Source organism: Schistocerca serialis, chromosome 4 (assembly GCF_023864345.2).
Source record: "Schistocerca serialis cubense isolate TAMUIC-IGC-003099 chromosome 4, iqSchSeri2.2, whole genome shotgun sequence".
Classification (NCBI taxonomy): domain Eukaryota; kingdom Metazoa; phylum Arthropoda; class Insecta; order Orthoptera; family Acrididae; genus Schistocerca; species Schistocerca serialis.
In genome coordinates this window covers 253,784,009-253,801,665 of record NC_064641.1, presented here as the reverse complement: position 1 = coordinate 253,801,665, position 17,657 = coordinate 253,784,009, and the positions used below count along the sequence as shown (strand labels likewise).

General features: G+C 41.5%; 1 protein-coding gene across 2 annotated transcripts in view; it reads right to left on the bottom strand.

The window, feature by feature from the left end:
• LOC126473863 (TGF-beta-activated kinase 1 and MAP3K7-binding protein 1-like) overlaps positions 1-17,657 on the bottom strand; it is a 100,228-nt gene that overhangs the window by 48,726 nt on the left and 33,845 nt on the right. For both annotated transcript variants that reach the window (XM_050101192.1, XM_050101191.1), the window contains exons 2-3: positions 9,066-9,172; positions 3,781-4,018 (exon numbers count right to left, since the gene is read on the bottom strand). In XM_050101192.1, the coding sequence (XP_049957149.1) occupies positions 3,781-4,018; positions 9,066-9,144 (317 nt within the window). In that variant the 5' untranslated portion in view covers positions 9,145-9,172. The remainder of the gene's footprint in view (positions 1-3,780; positions 4,019-9,065; positions 9,173-17,657) is intronic.

Below are 17,657 nucleotides of genomic sequence, written 5' to 3'. Positions count from 1 at the left end.
TGCGGGATATTTGTGTATAAGGAAGTGGCATCAATGGTTACAAGGATGGTTTCCGGGGGTAACGGATTGGGTAAGGATTCCAGGCGTTCGAGAAAGTGGTTGGTGTCTTTGATGAAGGATGGGAGACTGCATGTAATGGGTTGAAGATGTTGATCTACGTAGGCAGAGATACGTTCTGTGGGGGCTTGGTAACCAGCTACAATGGGGCGGCCGGGATGATTGGGTTTGTGAATTTTAGGAAGAAGGTAGAAGGTAGGGGTGCGGGGTGTCGGTGGGGTCAGGAGGTTGATGGAGTCAGGTGAAAGGTTTTGTAGGGGGCCTAAGGTTCTGAGGATTCCTTGAAGCTCCGCCTGGACATCAGGAATGGGATTACCTTGGCAAACTTTATATGTGGTGTTGTCTGAAAGCTGACGCAGTCCCTCAGCCACATACTCCTGACGATCAAGTACCACGGTCGTGGAACCCTTGTCCGCCGGAAGGATGACGATGGACCGGTCAGCCTTCAGGTCACGGATAGCCTGGGCTTCAGCAGTGGTGATGTTGGGAGTAGGATTAAGGTTTTTTAAGAAGGACTGAGAGGCAAGACTGGAAGTCAGAAATTCCTGGAAGGTTTGGAGAGGGTGATTTTGAGGAAGAGGAGGTGGGTCCCGCTGTGACGGAGGACGGAACTGTTCTAAGGCAGGGTTCAATTTGGATAGTGTCTTGGGGAGTTGGATCATTAGGAGTAGGATTAGGAAGTAATACCATACAAAATATAATACACCACAATTTGGTACTTCAGTGAGCAAGTGCAACCATCATATCTGGAACATGCAGGATATTTTAATTAGAGTTGGACTACAAAAACAACCAACAAGACAAGATTGTGGTTCCCTTAAGAATGACTTCCTTCCAATACTTTATCAGTGCTTTTCTGAAATTAGAAGAATTCTTAAAATTATTACTGTTAACGTCTTTTATGTGCTCCTGTGAGATTAACAAATTCGCTTTACCATGTAGAGATAACCTTAGCATTAGAAATCACAATGCTACAAGATTTCATGTCAATCAATTTAGTAACCCTGCTGGACACGATATTGGAAGACAGCTGTGTAGATGCCCGGAGAGAGCACTGGTGGCTGGAGCACTCCCGATGTTGCCGACCAGTGATGTAAATTTCTGTGGCAGGCAAATATAAGGCTGTCCAGTGAGAGATCTCTTTCTCATTTACTGTCTTTAACCTCACCTCTTCCAGCGAGCTCCGACAGCCATGATAATCTAAGTATGCAGTACTTGCATTTATGAACGTCTTATTTTCACAACCACCAGGCTTAATGCAACTCTGTTTGTACATTTACTAAACACACACACGCAATGAATAAATAGTGCTTGGGCATTATTCAAACTTAATCAGGAACTATCACACATTAATTTCTATTTTGGCTCATATAAGCTCCTGCCAAGAACAACAACAACAACTACTACTACTACTACCACTACTATCACTGTTTGATTGTGTGAACAGACAGACAATTATAAGTTGTTGTTAGAGAAGTTTAACTGTGCTCAATAAACATTTTTAGCCCTAAGTGATGGTTACAATAATAAGAGTAATCATATATTGAAGTTATGCATCCTACAAGGCTGCTGTGAACACACAGAAATATGCAGCAGCCTAACACTGCTTCAGTAAAAGACATAAAATGGCGCTAGACAACAGAACAAAAGTCATCTCCACTGCCTCCTACTTCTGGGATTATATTGTCAAAGAAGAGGTACAGGTCAACATGGCAGAAGCTCTTATTAATAAATAGTCTGTGATTCAGTCCAGAGCAGCCTGCAGTCCTGTATTACCTACAACAAACTGATTTTCTCATCACAATGGCAGCACTGCAGTGCTTACATCTCATAAAAAGAGAGACAAGAGATATAAATGAGATACTCAAATGATCAATGAAGTGATTTCCAAATTGCTGCATCAAAACAAATGGAGCTTACATTTCTTTTTGCTGCTCACAAATTTTTGTTGGCATTATCCAACCAACTATTTTCTTCGGCAAGCCCCTCTTCCACATTTGACACATGTACCGCCGTTTCAATATGGTATCATTTGATACGATACCTCTTTCATTAACAATCTGTGTTCTCAGGCCATACCGTTTTATTTTTACCTTCACCACATGCCACATAAAAATATTGGCACTAATACGAGTATTATAATATAATTTCATTTCTGTTTTAGTCTTCCCATTATTCTTTTTAACCACTTTGAAGACAGCAGGAGTTTATCATCAGTAATACACATATTTCATATCATATATTAAAGTATTTGGTTTCTGTATATTCTGACTGTATAGGTTAGCACTCTTTCACAACATGTGTAAGACTTGGCTAGTGAATTCTAACCAAATCTTTAAGTTAATGCACTGTAAGCACACTACAGGATCCACCACTGCAGTTTATGTACTATACAGATCTCTCTCTCTCTCTCTCTCTCTCTCTCTCTCTCTCTCTGTGTGTGTGTGTGTGTGTGTGTGTGTGTGTGTGTGTGTGTGTGTGTTGGGGTTGGGATGGGGGAGAGGGGGGGAGGGAACGGCAAGGCATAGTAATGCTATTTGTCTTCTGCCAAACTACTATAAAATTTGCTCGTTCAATTGTTAGGAGGAATTTGCAGAATCTGCTGAAGTAGATATCAGTTTTAAATGTGGAAAAAACCTGAAATCAATCAAGTGTTAGCTAAGAAACAATACATAAATCTTTTTTAATGGAATCCAAAGTGGTTCTTTTATGGGTGTTACTGGCATATCTCATAAAAAGCTTTGTTGTTTTTTTGTTTTGAAGAATCAGATTTTTAAAATGAGTGACAGAACTGACAGAAGCGGACCCTACAGTTGACTACTCCCACTAAGGCTGTGGTTCCCAACCTGGGGGTAATTACTCCCTGAGCGGTAAAATTAAATTTTCAGAGGGGTAAAAACTAAACAATTCGATTCTGTTTCAGTCACAAAACTAAATTATTTTCAAAAGATCAGTACTACTATCACAATTTTGTAAGACTATTACTGACTATAAGTCATCAATTATTACTTTTTCTCAAATAATAGCATTAATGCAGTGAAGGTTACAGGTTCCTTATATAGTCCACCCACTACACACACATGTTGTGCTATGTCCCATACATCGCTAATGATATAAGTGAGACATATACTTAACAAATGCTAAATATCTCAAGAAAATGTCTTCACCAAGTTGTAGTTAGTGCCTGCAGTAGTCCAGAAATTGATTCATTACTCGCTTTGAAACAGATAAATGAATTAATTGACAGCACAACACAGCAGTAACTACATAAGAGCTACTACAGTGCTGCACACAGTTTTACTATTGTCGTTATTATTATTATTATTATTATTATTATTATTATTATTATTAGAGTGGTTAGACACAAAGCATTAACAGCCTGAAGTTGTCCAATTTCTGCCAGTTCAGAATTAAGGAGTGCAGCAATGAAGTGGTTTACGAACAGTAAGTATAGTGGGAACTTGTTTTATTTTAAATGGCGTTGCAGTGTGCACATCAAGCAAGTGGCACAATGGAGAGGAGTAATGCATGTTTTGTAACAGGTGTGTACCCTCACTGTGGATAGTTAGCTTTCTTTTCTAAGAAGGAGTTGTGGGTAGCACTTGTTCCAAGAAAAGTTAGTTAGGTACTAAAGCTGGTGATAATGCGGGGGAGGGCAACAGATACATTTCACTTACTGTAATTACTGTAGTGTTTTAAAGTAAATGTGGTAGTCTTACAAACCTCAGAAACTCTTTCACTTCTTCATCTGTGGTTTTTCCTGGTAACTCTCCAAATAATATTTCAGCAGCCATTCTCTGAAGAGCGAATGTTGCAGCCTGCACACCTTCATGTCCGTCAAATACTCCATATAATGAGGTTGAATCATCCACACGCCAGCGGAAACTACGGTCTTCAAATGGATGTTCTTCTTGACGGTAGCCATCTTCTCTGTATATCTGGTTTGTTGAAAATCCAACACCTGAAATCATAAATATTTCTCAACTGTGAACCGGTTCCATTTTAAAGACATAGACGGAACAGCTGTACATTTTGTCATGAACACCAGACACATTATTTAACAAAAGATTTTGTTAAAGACAGAAACAAAAATTAAATATTGTTTGCAAGATTAGAGTACTACTTATGATACAGAAAAGTCAGATTTATTATCATCTCAGTAATAACTAGTAGTGTTCAATTGTTTTATGTCCAACACACACTGCAGCATTTCTTTTTTTTATATTTATATATACACCACTATTTGATTGTATATTTACTGTGTACAGTCTAGATTTCAGATTTCATGCCATTATCGAGTACAATGTTCTTAGATTACAAACGACATTTTGCTGTGTACTGTGTAGGATGACAGATACTCAATAATAGCATGAAATAATATGTCATCCTGCATGTTGCACAACAAAATACGTTAATGATCTAAGATCTAATGATCTAAGATCAGTGTGAAGGCCAAAATCTAGATTGTACACAGGAAATATACAGCCAAATGGCAGTGTATTCCTTCAAAAATATTTTTTAACTGTGGTTCAGCACTACTGAAAACTTTCTGACTGCAGAAGCGTTAAATTGACATTCTTGGAGCCCACTGTGAATCAGGAGTATGCAGTCTGGTGTATGGCATGGTGTGGAAATGGACCAACTACAGGCAGAAGTCAAAGATTTGAATGTAAGATGAGGACCCACAGTCCAATATATTTTTATCCTGCCGTTTTTTATGAACTCCACAACTGTGTTGGTATACTTTTAGTGTTTTAACTTCACGAGCTGAGTTTGATAACCTGGTGATCAGAGTATTGTCTTCCAAAACGGGTTGTTGAGTTGAGTGTAGGACATAAAAACAGTTCAATGCTGAATAAAATGTTCTCGGGTTTCCAACCGCGTCAATTGCTTAAAACTACACGAGCTTTCAGCCAAACACTCCTTGGCCATTGTAAAGTGGTATGACTGCCAGTGGGCTGTTGGTGCGCCCTTACATATGCTAGCTGCCAGCTGTGACGTCACTGGTGCCCGTGACATTGCCATATTGGGCATGTTTTCAGTCAGCATTCGATGTGCCCTCTTCAACCGTGCGATAGTTTGATCCCACGCAGTGCTGAGCTGCAAGCCACTGTCTATATTCAGGGTGTTTGCGGTAATTTTTATTTCAATAGCTTCCCTTATTAAACTGTCCAAGAAGCTGTTAGTGCAAGCCATGACAGAGGTCTTGTCAAATTTTATGTGGTGACCGTTTTATAACGCATGCTCAGCTAATGCAGATTTCTCTGGATAGTGTAGGCAATAATTCCTCTCATGTTCTTTCCTACGTTGTTCCACAGTGCGCACTGTTTGTCTGATATACTTCTGGCCACACTCACAAGGTATTTCATAGACTGGTGTTCTGAGACCTACTGCGTCTTTAACTGGTCTCAGTAATTGACGGATTTTCGTTGGAGGCCTGAAGACTGATTTGATCTTGTGTCTTTTCAACAGGTGGCTTATCTTGCCCAACACAGAGCCACAGAATGGCAACAAAGCAAGTTTCTTTTCCTGCTCTTCAACAGTGGTCATACTCTGATATTTCCCGGAAATCACTTCTTTCACTTGATGGGCGCTCTAGCCGTTATTCCTGAAAACCCTGCGTAGGTGGCACGGTTCATGGGGCAGGTTATCATCGTCTGATATTACTCTTGCACGTTGCACCAATGTTTGTAATACTGTGTGCTTCTGTGCTGGATGATGATGGCTGGTGGCGTGCAGGTACAGGTCTGTGTGGGTGGGTTTTTTGTAGATGCTGTGGCCAAAGCACCCATATCATTTACAGTGGACAAGGATGTCGAGGAAATGCAGTGCATTATCTTTTTCCACCTCCATGGTGAACTGGATATTACTGTTGATGCCATTGAGGTGTTCCAAAAACTCGTCTAGTTTCTCTTGTCCATGTGGCCAAATGACGAATGTGTCTTCAACATATTGAAAGAAACACTTCGGCTTCAATCCGCAGTATCTATGGCAATATCCTCAAAATTCTCCATGAAGAGGTTTGCAACAGCTGGAGCCAACGGGCTACCCATTGCTACGCCATCTGTCTGATCATAATACTGGCCGTTGTACACAAAATAGGAGGACGTAAGAGTGTGCTTAAATAGCTCGACCACGTCACTTACAAAGTACTGGGAAATTAGGTCCAAAGCGTCTTTGATAGGCACATTCGTAAACAGCGCCACTAACTCAAAACTGACCACAATATCATCCTCACTAAGGTGTAGACGGTTGATTCTGCTGATAAATTCTGCTGAGTTTTTTATATGATGTTCGCAGTGTCCCACATGTGGAGCGAGGAGCTTGGCCAAGTACTTCACCAGCTTGTATGCCGGAGAACGTATTGTGGACACAATTAGGCGAAGTGGCATCCCATCCTTGTGTATCTTCAGTAAACCATAAGCAGTAGGTGGTCTAGGCACCTGTGGGAGAAGATTCTTAACCACACTGTCTTCCACTGAAGATCGTTTAAGAAGTTCTGATGTTTTTCTTACTATTCTTGATGTCGGGTCGCGTGGGAGCTTCCGATAAGGAGCTTCCGATAAGTATCTTCGTTCAGTGGCGCACAGAGGTGCACAAAGGTGAAGTTACCAGCATCCAACATGACCAGGGCTGAGCGCAACAGCCTTCGAGCATTACATAATGATGAAAGCATCAGAATAAGACCACTGATGAAGAGCAGGAAAAGAAACTTGCTTTGTTGCCATTCTGTGGCTCTGTGTTGGGCAAGATAAGCCATCTGTTGAAAAGACACAAGATCAAATCAATCTTCAGGCCTCCAATGAAAATCCGTCAATTACCGAGACCAGTTAAAGATGCAGCAGGTCTCAGAACATCTGGAGTCTACGAAATACCTTGTGAGTGTGGCCAGAAGTAGATCGGACAAACAGTGCGCACTGTGGATCAACACAGGAAAGAATGTGAGAGGTATTATTGCCTAAGCTTTCCAGAGAAATCTGCATTAGCTGAGCAAGCGTTAGAAAACAGCCACCACATAAAATTTGACGATACCTCTGTCGTGGCTCGCACTAATGGCTTCTGAGACAGTTAAATAAAGGAAGCTATTGAAATAAAAATTACCGCAAACACCCTGAATAGAGAAGGTGGGATCCAGCAATCGCGCGGTTGAAGAGGGCACATCAAACGCTGACTCAAAACATGCCCATATATGGCAATGTCACGGGCACCAGTGACGTCATAGCTGGCAGTTAGCGTATATAAGGGTGCACCAACAGCCCACTGGCAGTCATACCACTTGACAATGGCCAAGGAGTGCTTGGCCGAAAGCTCGTGTAGTTTTAAGCAATTGACGCAGTTGGAAACCCGAGAACAATTTATTCAATGTTATCACTGTGAGACTCTGCATTTATACAGTTCAATGCTATCAGTTATTACTGTTAAAATATAAGAACTGCCATCTCAACTCTCTAAAATGGATAACATTAAATATATTAATATCTTGTACAGCAAGGAATAAGAGTTAATAGTCAATAATTATTGTAACTCTTAATAGTGGTCTTCTTACATGTAACACACTCAATGCCACTGCTAAATCTAACAGACCAATTTTTGCTTGACTGACTGACTGACTTACTTCAGCAATTCCATACGGATGTAATATTTCTAGACAGTTGTAAAGTATCTTACATGACAACAATAGCCATAGCCCAAGAAAGGTTGCTAAAGAGATACATAACCTTTTTTAGCTTGTTCCTCATAAACTTACATATTAGGATGCTTCATTTAACTTATATATGCTGCATATCCAAACATGGTGACCATTTTTGTTACTATAACCATTATCTACATCTACATCTACATCCATACTCCGCAAGCCACCTGACGGTGTGTGGCGGAGGGTACCTTGAGTACCTCTATCAGTTCTCCCTTCTATTCCAGTCTCGTATAGTTCGTCGAAAGAAGGACTGTCGGTATGCCTCTGTGTGGGCTCTAATCTCTCTGATTTTATCCTCATGGTCTCTTTGCGAGATATATGTAGGAGGGAGCAATATACTGCTTGACTCCTCGGTGAAGGTATGTTCTCAAAACTTCAACAAAAGCCCGTACCAAGCTACTGAGCGTCTCTCCTGGAGTTTATCTATCATCTCCGTAACGCTTTTGCGATTACTAAATGATCCTGTACTGAAGCGTGTTGCTCTCCGTTGGATCTTCTCTATCTCTTCTATCAACCCTATCTGGTACGGATCCCACACTGGTGAGCAGTATTCAGGCAGTGGGTGGACAAGTGTACTGTAACCTACTTCCCTTGTTTTCGGATTGCATTTCCTTAGGATTCTTCCAACGAATCTCAGTCTGGCATCTGCTTTAATTTATGGAATTAACTGCTTCCAGTTGCTGACCTGTTATATTGTAGATAAATGATAAAGGATCTTCCTTTCTATGTATTCGCAGCACATTACACTTGTCTACATTGAGATTCAATTGCCATTCCCTGCACCATGCGTCAATTCACTGCAGATCCTCCTGCATTTCAGTACAATTTTCCATTGTTACAACCTTTCGATATACCACAGCATCATCTGGAAAAAGCTTCAGTGAACTTCCAATGTTATCCACAAGGTCATTTATGTATATTGTGAATAGCAACGGTCCTACGACACTCCCCTGCGGCACACCTGAAATCACTCTTTCATTTGTCCAGAGACCTGTTATACTACCACATACTATGTCTACTTGTAAGAGTACAAGTTGACAGCATGGATGCGATGCAGTTATTTGGTGTTATTCTCAAGACAAAGTCTGCTGGACTTTAAAAATCACTCTAGATTATGCTAGAGATACATTATTATTATTATGAGTTAAGCCTTCATTGGAATGCTAGCATTCCAAATCACAGCACAAATAACAGAGGGAAGAGTATTTTGCTCACAGGTTATCCACTATAATGGTTACTACAGAAAAACCAATACATCTTTTAACTAATAAGTATAATTTTTGCACAATACACCGCAAATTCAGTATTTTACCTGAAAGTCGGCACACTGGTAAATCATCAGTCCAGCTACGAAAAGGCTCTGATCTTGGCAGTTCTTCTCTTGTTGGCATAATGGTTTTACTTAAGCAACACAGAATTCTGTAACACAAAGAAACCACATACTTCATTTTTTAATATTTTTAACCTCAAATAAAAATGATGAATACACAGAGCATGTCCACTGAACTCTGAAACAGCTAACCATCAGACAAAAAGAGCACCACAATGATATCAACATGTTTCAGATGACTGTTCTATTGCCTGGTTATCTTCTTAATGAACAAGACCCTGATGTGTAAATGAAGGTTTCCACACAAGTCTATCTTCATGGGTTTCTTACCACTTCATTTCACGGTGTGTTTACAATGTTTCAGAAACAGATACCCTCCTTCCATCTTCTGATGAAGTGCCAATGTCTTACAGTCTGACTCCTTAGTTAGTAATTGATGGTAGTTGATTTTTAAATCCCTCAAATGGCCACTCACAACAATTTAGCCATCACTTGGCCATGTGCTTACACAGCTGGCAGCTCATGGTCCACTGCTGCTCCAGAAAGGCAGCATGTTGCACCCATCTCATTGTTTACAATGTAGGTTGTGAAGATGCACTGACGGAAAAACTCCTCTCATAATTCATGAGATCTGTTGTCTCACATATTTCATTGCCATCTCAATAACACTGTCCCAGTATCCACATGCTGGACAGGTAACAGACATCTTTTCAAACTACAACCACTTGCTGGACAGTTGAAAAGACATCTTTTCAAAATTTAATATGTGCTACTCCATTACGCTGTGCTCAATCAGGGCAAACTTACCTCCCTGGGTAAGTCTTACAGTATGCATATGTTCAGTGCAACATAAGGAGGTACAGCACTATATCTGTCCAATGTCCAAACTCTACCAGTTTCCTAAACCTCACCAGTCCTTTTCCTTCGCACCTCTTCCTCCCCCTTCAACCCTTCTGCCAGAAGAAGGAGCCAATGGCTTCAACAGCTTGCACTCGTAATACCTTTCATGTGTTTGTTCTCCTGTCACTGCTTGGTGAATAAATTTTTTATCTATCCAGTTACATTATATTTTCAGTGTAAGAATTGTTGCATTCAAAGGGAATGTGATAGACCCTAGGTGTGCAAAGCCCAAAGTTGTCTTCCACACAGCCCAAAAGATTTCTTATATTGGCATGTCAAAAGAGAGGTTGAGTCCTTTCTTGTTTAAACCTTTGCCAGTTCTTTGTCGAGGCTGTGCCAGTCTTTTTCTTCACTCTTGTCTCCACATCTCCGTGCCCTCAACAACATCGTGATATCATCCCTTCCTATACCTAATGGAAGTAGAGGTTTTAATCAGGTGTACTGGCTCCATCACATTGGCCCCCTGCACCACCACTGCCAAGACTGTGCTTAACCAACACATACTTCTTTCATGATAGGAACAGCTATGACCAAGTTGATGGAATCCCAACAGGTTCATTTTTATAACAACTTCTGTATGGAGCTATTTGAAGAAATCACTTTAAATACACTGAAACATCTATCACAGTATGTCTACAGATATAACAATGACACACTCGTGGTGCAGCAGCATCGGAGGTCTTTCTCGAGAAATTCCTCAACCACTTTAATAATATCCATAAATACATCAGATTCATCATGAAGGTTGATGAGAACAGTTGTCTCGTGTTTGTGAAGATCCATGTGCAGAAGAAACCCCATGGCCTTCTGGGCAATGGATATGTACAAAACCCATTCACACAGATCTGTAACAAGCTACCATCATACACTACAGTGAGTTTTGTGTCTGTTGATGCTGATGCACAGGTCGAAAGAAGACTATATATGACGATGAAAACCTACTTACTGAGCTTGAACATGTGGAAAAGACCTTTCCTTCCGGCAGTTACAGTAAGGAAGATATTAGAAGACATAGAGACAAGAACTAAGGAACACACCAGAGAATTACCTTCCTATCATTTGCTGGTGAAGCCTCCAAAAGAAACGGTAAAACTCTAAACAAAACATGAATCAGGCCCATCTTCTAAACAAGTGCAAAAATAAGAAATTCTTTGAGGAGCATACAAGATAATCTTGGGCATTGTATATCTGGGGCCTACCACAGTCCATGGTCTGTGGCAAGTCTTATTTTGGTCAGACACAATGCTGGGTCTCCGTATGTCGCACTGAACATATACACAATGTAAAACTCAGTCTGAAAAGGAAATAAGCGTGATAACAAATCTTGTGATTGGTGATAAGGGTTTCACCATCAGTAATAACTGACAACTAGCATTGGAAGCATTAATACAGGGGCAACATGTTGCCTTTCATGGGGCAGTAATGGGCACAGAGCTGCCAGCAATGTAAACAAATTGCCACTTGATGGTTTAATTGTTGTGGAGCAACCACAGTGGAGATTTAAAGGTCAACCATTGCCAGTTACTACATAATGAGACAGATTGTGAGACACTGGTACTTCATCCAAAGATGGAAGGAGAGTACATACATGCCTTCCAAAACATCATGGACTCACTGCAAACTGACCTGGGAAGACACTTCAGAAGATTTTATTGCAACACGAGCATGTCATCTCACATTTAGCTTATGGCACATATTATGATCATTAAATGTGATTGAAAACTAGTTATCAAGTGTCACCAATTGCAACAGAGGCTGTTACAATAAATATTTTAAAAACCATATCATTTGTTCTTGCTAAAGAGGATCAATTACTCCAAAGGGTCACAGATTTTTTTCTCAGAACCAAGAAAAAACAATTTAATGGATACAAAGGGTTTGTCAATTGTGTTACAGAATGTTTTACAGTGATGGAGAACCTCAGTGTGACAATGATTAAGATAAAGTATTTACTGAAATATAACATAAAATACTGAATATAGGTCCTCTCCAGTTGCATACCATATTTATCTCTCAAAGCATTTTCTGTCAGTCTTTAGAATTTCTGCTTCAAAGTTAACTGCAGAATTACTAAAGAGTTAAGTATCATAGGTGCAAATGAAAAGGCTAAATAGATGTTCTAGCTAGGAACATAAGAAAACACACAGCCATGAAAGAGAAATAATTTATTGAGTGCACAGTGACATCAACAATGAAAGTAAATTACACGTCTCAAACACATTTAACAATTGAGGGCCCAGAGGTCCTTACATGCTCTTATAAAGACACTATCCACATCAAGAGTCACGAGTGTAATGCTGTGCGCACATGGCAGACCTGGTGATGGTGGTCAGTGACCTGGCTGCCCCTAGCAGCTGCCTCAGGTAGTTGTGGATGCACTGCTTGAATGTCAACACGCACTAAACTTGCCTTAGTGGTCCAACCTATGTACAGTGTGGGTGGTAGGTATGGACAAAATTGAGAAGGATGAGGGCAACACCTTTGTCTGCAAACACCAGGATGGCCAGTGGACAGGATCAGACACAAAGGGGCCGGAGCCATCCAGACGTCAGAGCCCACAACAAGGGGGCACCAACAGGGCAGTAATGACGGCAGACTCAAGAGGAGAGGCTCTGGTGATGGAGATCCAGCTTCCACACCCTCTGACAGTAGCACTTGCTCAGTGCAATGGAAGGCACTGACACTGCCACAGGAAGCAAACTCACTGTCAGTGCCAATAAAGCCCTGACTGCTGGGGTAGGCAGGCACAACCAGGCATGCTTGATCCCCGGAGCAGCCAAGGTTGACGAAGAATGAGGTGTCAGGCTCACAGCCCAAGAAGGGGACCTTCACCCATCCTGGGACAGAACTGGTTCTGATGGCATGCCAAGAGTCATTACAGTGCAAGAACACACAAATGTCAACAAAACCAGCACCCTTTGCGGACACCTGCCTGATGGCAAGAGGCTGAGCAGCATATGCAGCTGACAGCGTGTGAAGGAGCTCAGTGGGACTCTTGGTCCCAGTTGGCATCATTCTGTATGAGCTTAAAAAAATGTGAGAGCCTCCTTGGCTGGAAAATCCTCTATGTACTTGTGCATCTGCATCTTAAATGTTCAGACAAGGAATACCACCATGCCATTTGACTATGGATGGAAGGGAGGTGCTGCAACATGGTGAATGCCATTGTGCATACAAAAGTTCTCGAAAGGCTGCACTACACACTGAGGAGCACTGTCCAAGCAGTTCCTCCTGATCAAACGAGGTGTCAGAGTCCATGGGGACCCGGAACAGAGCATTTGTGTTCGCACGTTGGGACATGAGACAAAAAAATGATCTCATAATTGTACTGGGACGAGAACAGGGCATGATGCTGAAGATGACGAGTGGCTTTTTCCAGTAAGGGCACTGACAGGCTAAACAGAGAAACTAAGGGCTGATCGTAGGTAATTAAATGAAACAGCAAGAGCTTCCTTTTTCATTTGAGAATAATTTTGCTGAGCTGTGTTGAGTGTTTTCAATGCAAAAGTAATAGGCTTTGCAGAGCCATCTGAAGGATGAAGGGCCAAGACCACTCCCATTCCGTACTGGGACATGTCTGTGGCCAGGACCAGATGCTTGCCAGGTTGAAATGTTGCAAGACACAGAGCGGAATGAAGACTGTCCTTAAGCTGCATGAAAGTATGCTCACAGGTTGCAGACCAAAGGGTGGGCAATAGCAGCCGCTCTGGGGACAGACTTGTGATACTGTGCCACTTTGCCAAAGAGTGCCTGAAGCTCTCAGAGATGTGACAGACAGGGCAAAGCCACAATGGCAGCGACATGTTGTTGCATGGAGTACATGCACTTATGGGAAATTTCATCACCCTAATAAACTATGGAAGGGTGGAGAAAGTGAGACTTAGTGTGATTACATTTGAGGCCCACGGCCTGTAGAACAGTAAACAAAAAATAGAAGTTACATAGGTGATCCTCCATGGACCACATATTTTTATGATACCATCAAGATAGTTAATTCAATGAAGGACAACCATTGTAACCTCTTCTACAAAACATTGAAACATAGCAGGCACACTAGTGACCACAAACATTAGCCACTGATACTGATATTGACCAATACGTGTATTAGCCACAAGCAGCTGTTTTGATGCCTCGTCCACTACAATCTGAAGGTAGGCTTCAGCCAAATTGATTTTCAAAAGAGAGTTCACCACAGCCAGCTTCACGTGCAACTCCTCCAAGTGAGGCAGGGGGTAAGTGTCTATGATTTCCTGTCCATTAATAGTAACCTTAAAGTCCACACAGAGCTAAAGTTTATCAGGCAGCTTATTTACGATAATCATGGACATAGCCCATTCACCTGACGAAATCAGTCTAATCATTCCCAGTGACTTTAAGCAATCCAGTTCTGCCTTAACCTGGCCATACAAAGCTACTGGCACTGACTGTGACCGAAAAAAGCGAGGGTGGATGGAGGGTTAGAGGGTGATGCATGCCGTGAAACTGTTTGCACAACCTAACCCTGGGGCAAATAGAACCAAGAACTCAGAATACAAGGAATCCAATTTACGAAAATGCACTTGGTCTGACACCAGATGAACCACACCTGCAGTAGAAAAAACCAAAAGTAACAATGGCATCTAACACAAACAAATCTACATCTACATGATTACTCTGCTATTCACAATAAAGTGCCTGGCAGAGGGTTCAATGAACCACCTTCAACCTGTTTCTCTACTGTTCCATTCTCGAATGGTGCACAGGAAAAACAAGCACTTTAATTTCTCTTATTTTATTGTGATGATCATTTCTCCCTATGTAGGTGGGTGCCAACAGAATGTTTTCACAATCGGAGGAGAAAACTGGTGATTGAAATTTCATGAGAAGATCCCGTCACACTGAAAAATGCCTTTGTTTTAATGACTGCCACTCCAATTCACATATCATGCCTGTGGCACTATCTCCCCTATTTCGTGATATTACAAAACCGAGCCACCCGTCTTTGAACTTTTTCTATGTCATCCATCAGTCCCAAATGATGCAGATCCCACACCGCACAGCAATACTCCAGAATAGGGCAGACAAGTGTGATGCACGCAGTCTCTATAGTAGACCTGTTGCTTCTTCTAAGTGTTCTGCCAATGAATTCTTTGGTTTGCTCCACCCACAACATTATCTATGTGATTGTTAAAATTTAGGTTATTTGTAGTTGTAATCCCTAAGTATTTAGCTGAATTTACAGCCTTAAGATTTGTGTGACTTATCGCATAATCGAAATTTAGCAGATTTTTTTTAGTACTCATGTGAATAACTTCACACTTTTCTTTATTCAGGGTCAATTTCCACTTTTTGCACCATACAGATATCTTATCTAAATCATTTTGCAATTCATTTTGGTCCTCTGATAACTTTACAAGACAGTAAATAACAGCATCATCTGCAAACAGTCTAATAGGGCTATACAGATTGTCTCCTATGTCGTTCGGTATTTACACCATTGACCCCCAAATACATAACACACATACAACTGACTTGTCACCTATGTCAGTTGTGAACTGGCCGAGAATAAGAGTCTTCTGTTGATTATAGTTTACCAACTGACACTTGCCAATGGTGGGGACCCTAGTCTCTGGCACCCGTATGTGAGTTGAGTAGGCGCATGATGGCCCCCACATCCTACACAACAATGGAACAGTAGGAATATCAACATCCATTGATTCCTGCTATGACTCCTGAGAGGGGGGTTATGGAGATCGATATATTGCTGCTATGTGACCCTTCCGTTACATTTACGGTAAGAGGCCCACACTTGGGGCAGGCCGTCTGTCCATGCTGTACAAAACAAGAGGGGCATGAAGAAAATGGCATAAACTGTTCTTGCTGCCGATGACGTGTTTGTCTACATTGGTCCAATTGGCTTGTTTATACTGCGGCTACCTCCTCTGCCCCCACAGTGTACTATGCTCCGTGCGCCAGGGCTACATGCTGTCGACAATGGTGACATCACTCCAAGACTCTAAATGATGGCCTGCAGCACAGAAGCTTTTGAACGACTGTGCAGAATTCAAAATCTCTTCTAACACAGGGTCCTAAAACTGAAGGGCACATTGACACACCTCCTTACATGGGGCTGAACAAATGATTTTATCTCTGACCATGGTGTTTGCATAAGATCCTGGGACTTAGACATGATGAACCAACACTTATGACTGAGGCCAAAGAGCTCATGCACCAAAGCTCGATGTGACTGCTGTGGTTGTTTGTGACAGCATGTGCAACGATCAGATGCATATGCTTCAGGTGATAGGAGGACAGCAAACTACAGATATCATTACAAAAATAAAGTGACGATGGTTCATACAGAGGAGCCAATTGGCACAGTCAGTGGCACATATGAAAGGGTATCCATTATGAGAAAAGAGCCTTACAGACCACCTTGTCAACAACCCAGAACACCACAAAATGTTAGAGAAGATGTTCTCGTAAGCATCCCAATCTTCCGTGGATTCATCATATGGTGGGAATGGTGGCAAGTGAACAACCAGTGGCTGAGCCTGGGTCAATGTAGCCAACAACCATGGTTGTATGCACCTGTTGTTGCAGAAGTTGCTTTCCTTGAAACATTACATAAAATACTGACTGTGGGTATTCTACAGCTGCATACCACATTTATTTCTCAAAGCATTTTCTGACAGCTTTTAGTATCTCTGCTTCAAAGTTAACTGCAGAATTACTAAATACTTAAATATTATAGGTGCAAATGTAAGGAGTAAGTAGATGTTTTAGGTAGGAACAAAAGGAAACAAATGGTCATGAAAGAGACACAGTTTATTGGGACACAGAGTGACATAAACGATGAAAGTAATTTACACGTCTCAAACACATTTACCAACTGAGGACCATGAGACCCATGCATGCCCTTACAAAAACACCATCCACATCAAGGGTCATTGGTGTAGTGTTGTATGTGCATGGCAGACGTGGTGATGGAGGTTTTTGTGTGTGTGTGTGTGTGTGTGTGTGTGTGTGTGTGTGTGTGTGTGTGTGTGTGTGTGTGTGGAGGGGGGGGGGAGGTGGGAGGAAGGAGGAGGGGATAAGGCTTGGCCATGGCCTTGTTGAAAGAATTGCCCTAGCATTCATCTCAACTGATTTGGGAAACCTAAAAACAGATGTGTATTTGAACACTACCCCTCCAAATATGAGTTTTAACTACTGTATCACCTCATTCACTGGAGTGCAAAAGTCTGTTGGCTTCTAGCACAATGGAAAGGCTTCAGTGCTCACTACCTTTATCATGACTGGCCTCAGATGAGAGAACCATTTTAATTCATTAAACAGCTGTGTAGTGTGGCTTCCTGTCAATAAAAGCTTTCATGTGAACATTATTTTTCCTCCTTGTAATTGCTACTGTTAAGAAGAGATGTAATATGAAACTAGAATTTAATGTATACCATGTCTACTTTTTCAACAAAAATGTATCCCATGATTATGCCACTGTCACTCCCTCAGTAGCACCAAAGCAAAGGAAAAAAGATAAAAATGTTGTTCCTCATTCTGAATTTTGAGCAACAGTAGAGACTTCATCAACAAGAAGTTAGGCAGCTAGATTACTGTTCCTAGATATTGAAAACTTGATGCTCAGTACAATTCTCTCCTCCCCCCCCCCCCCCCCCCCCCAGCACCCTTTTAAAATTA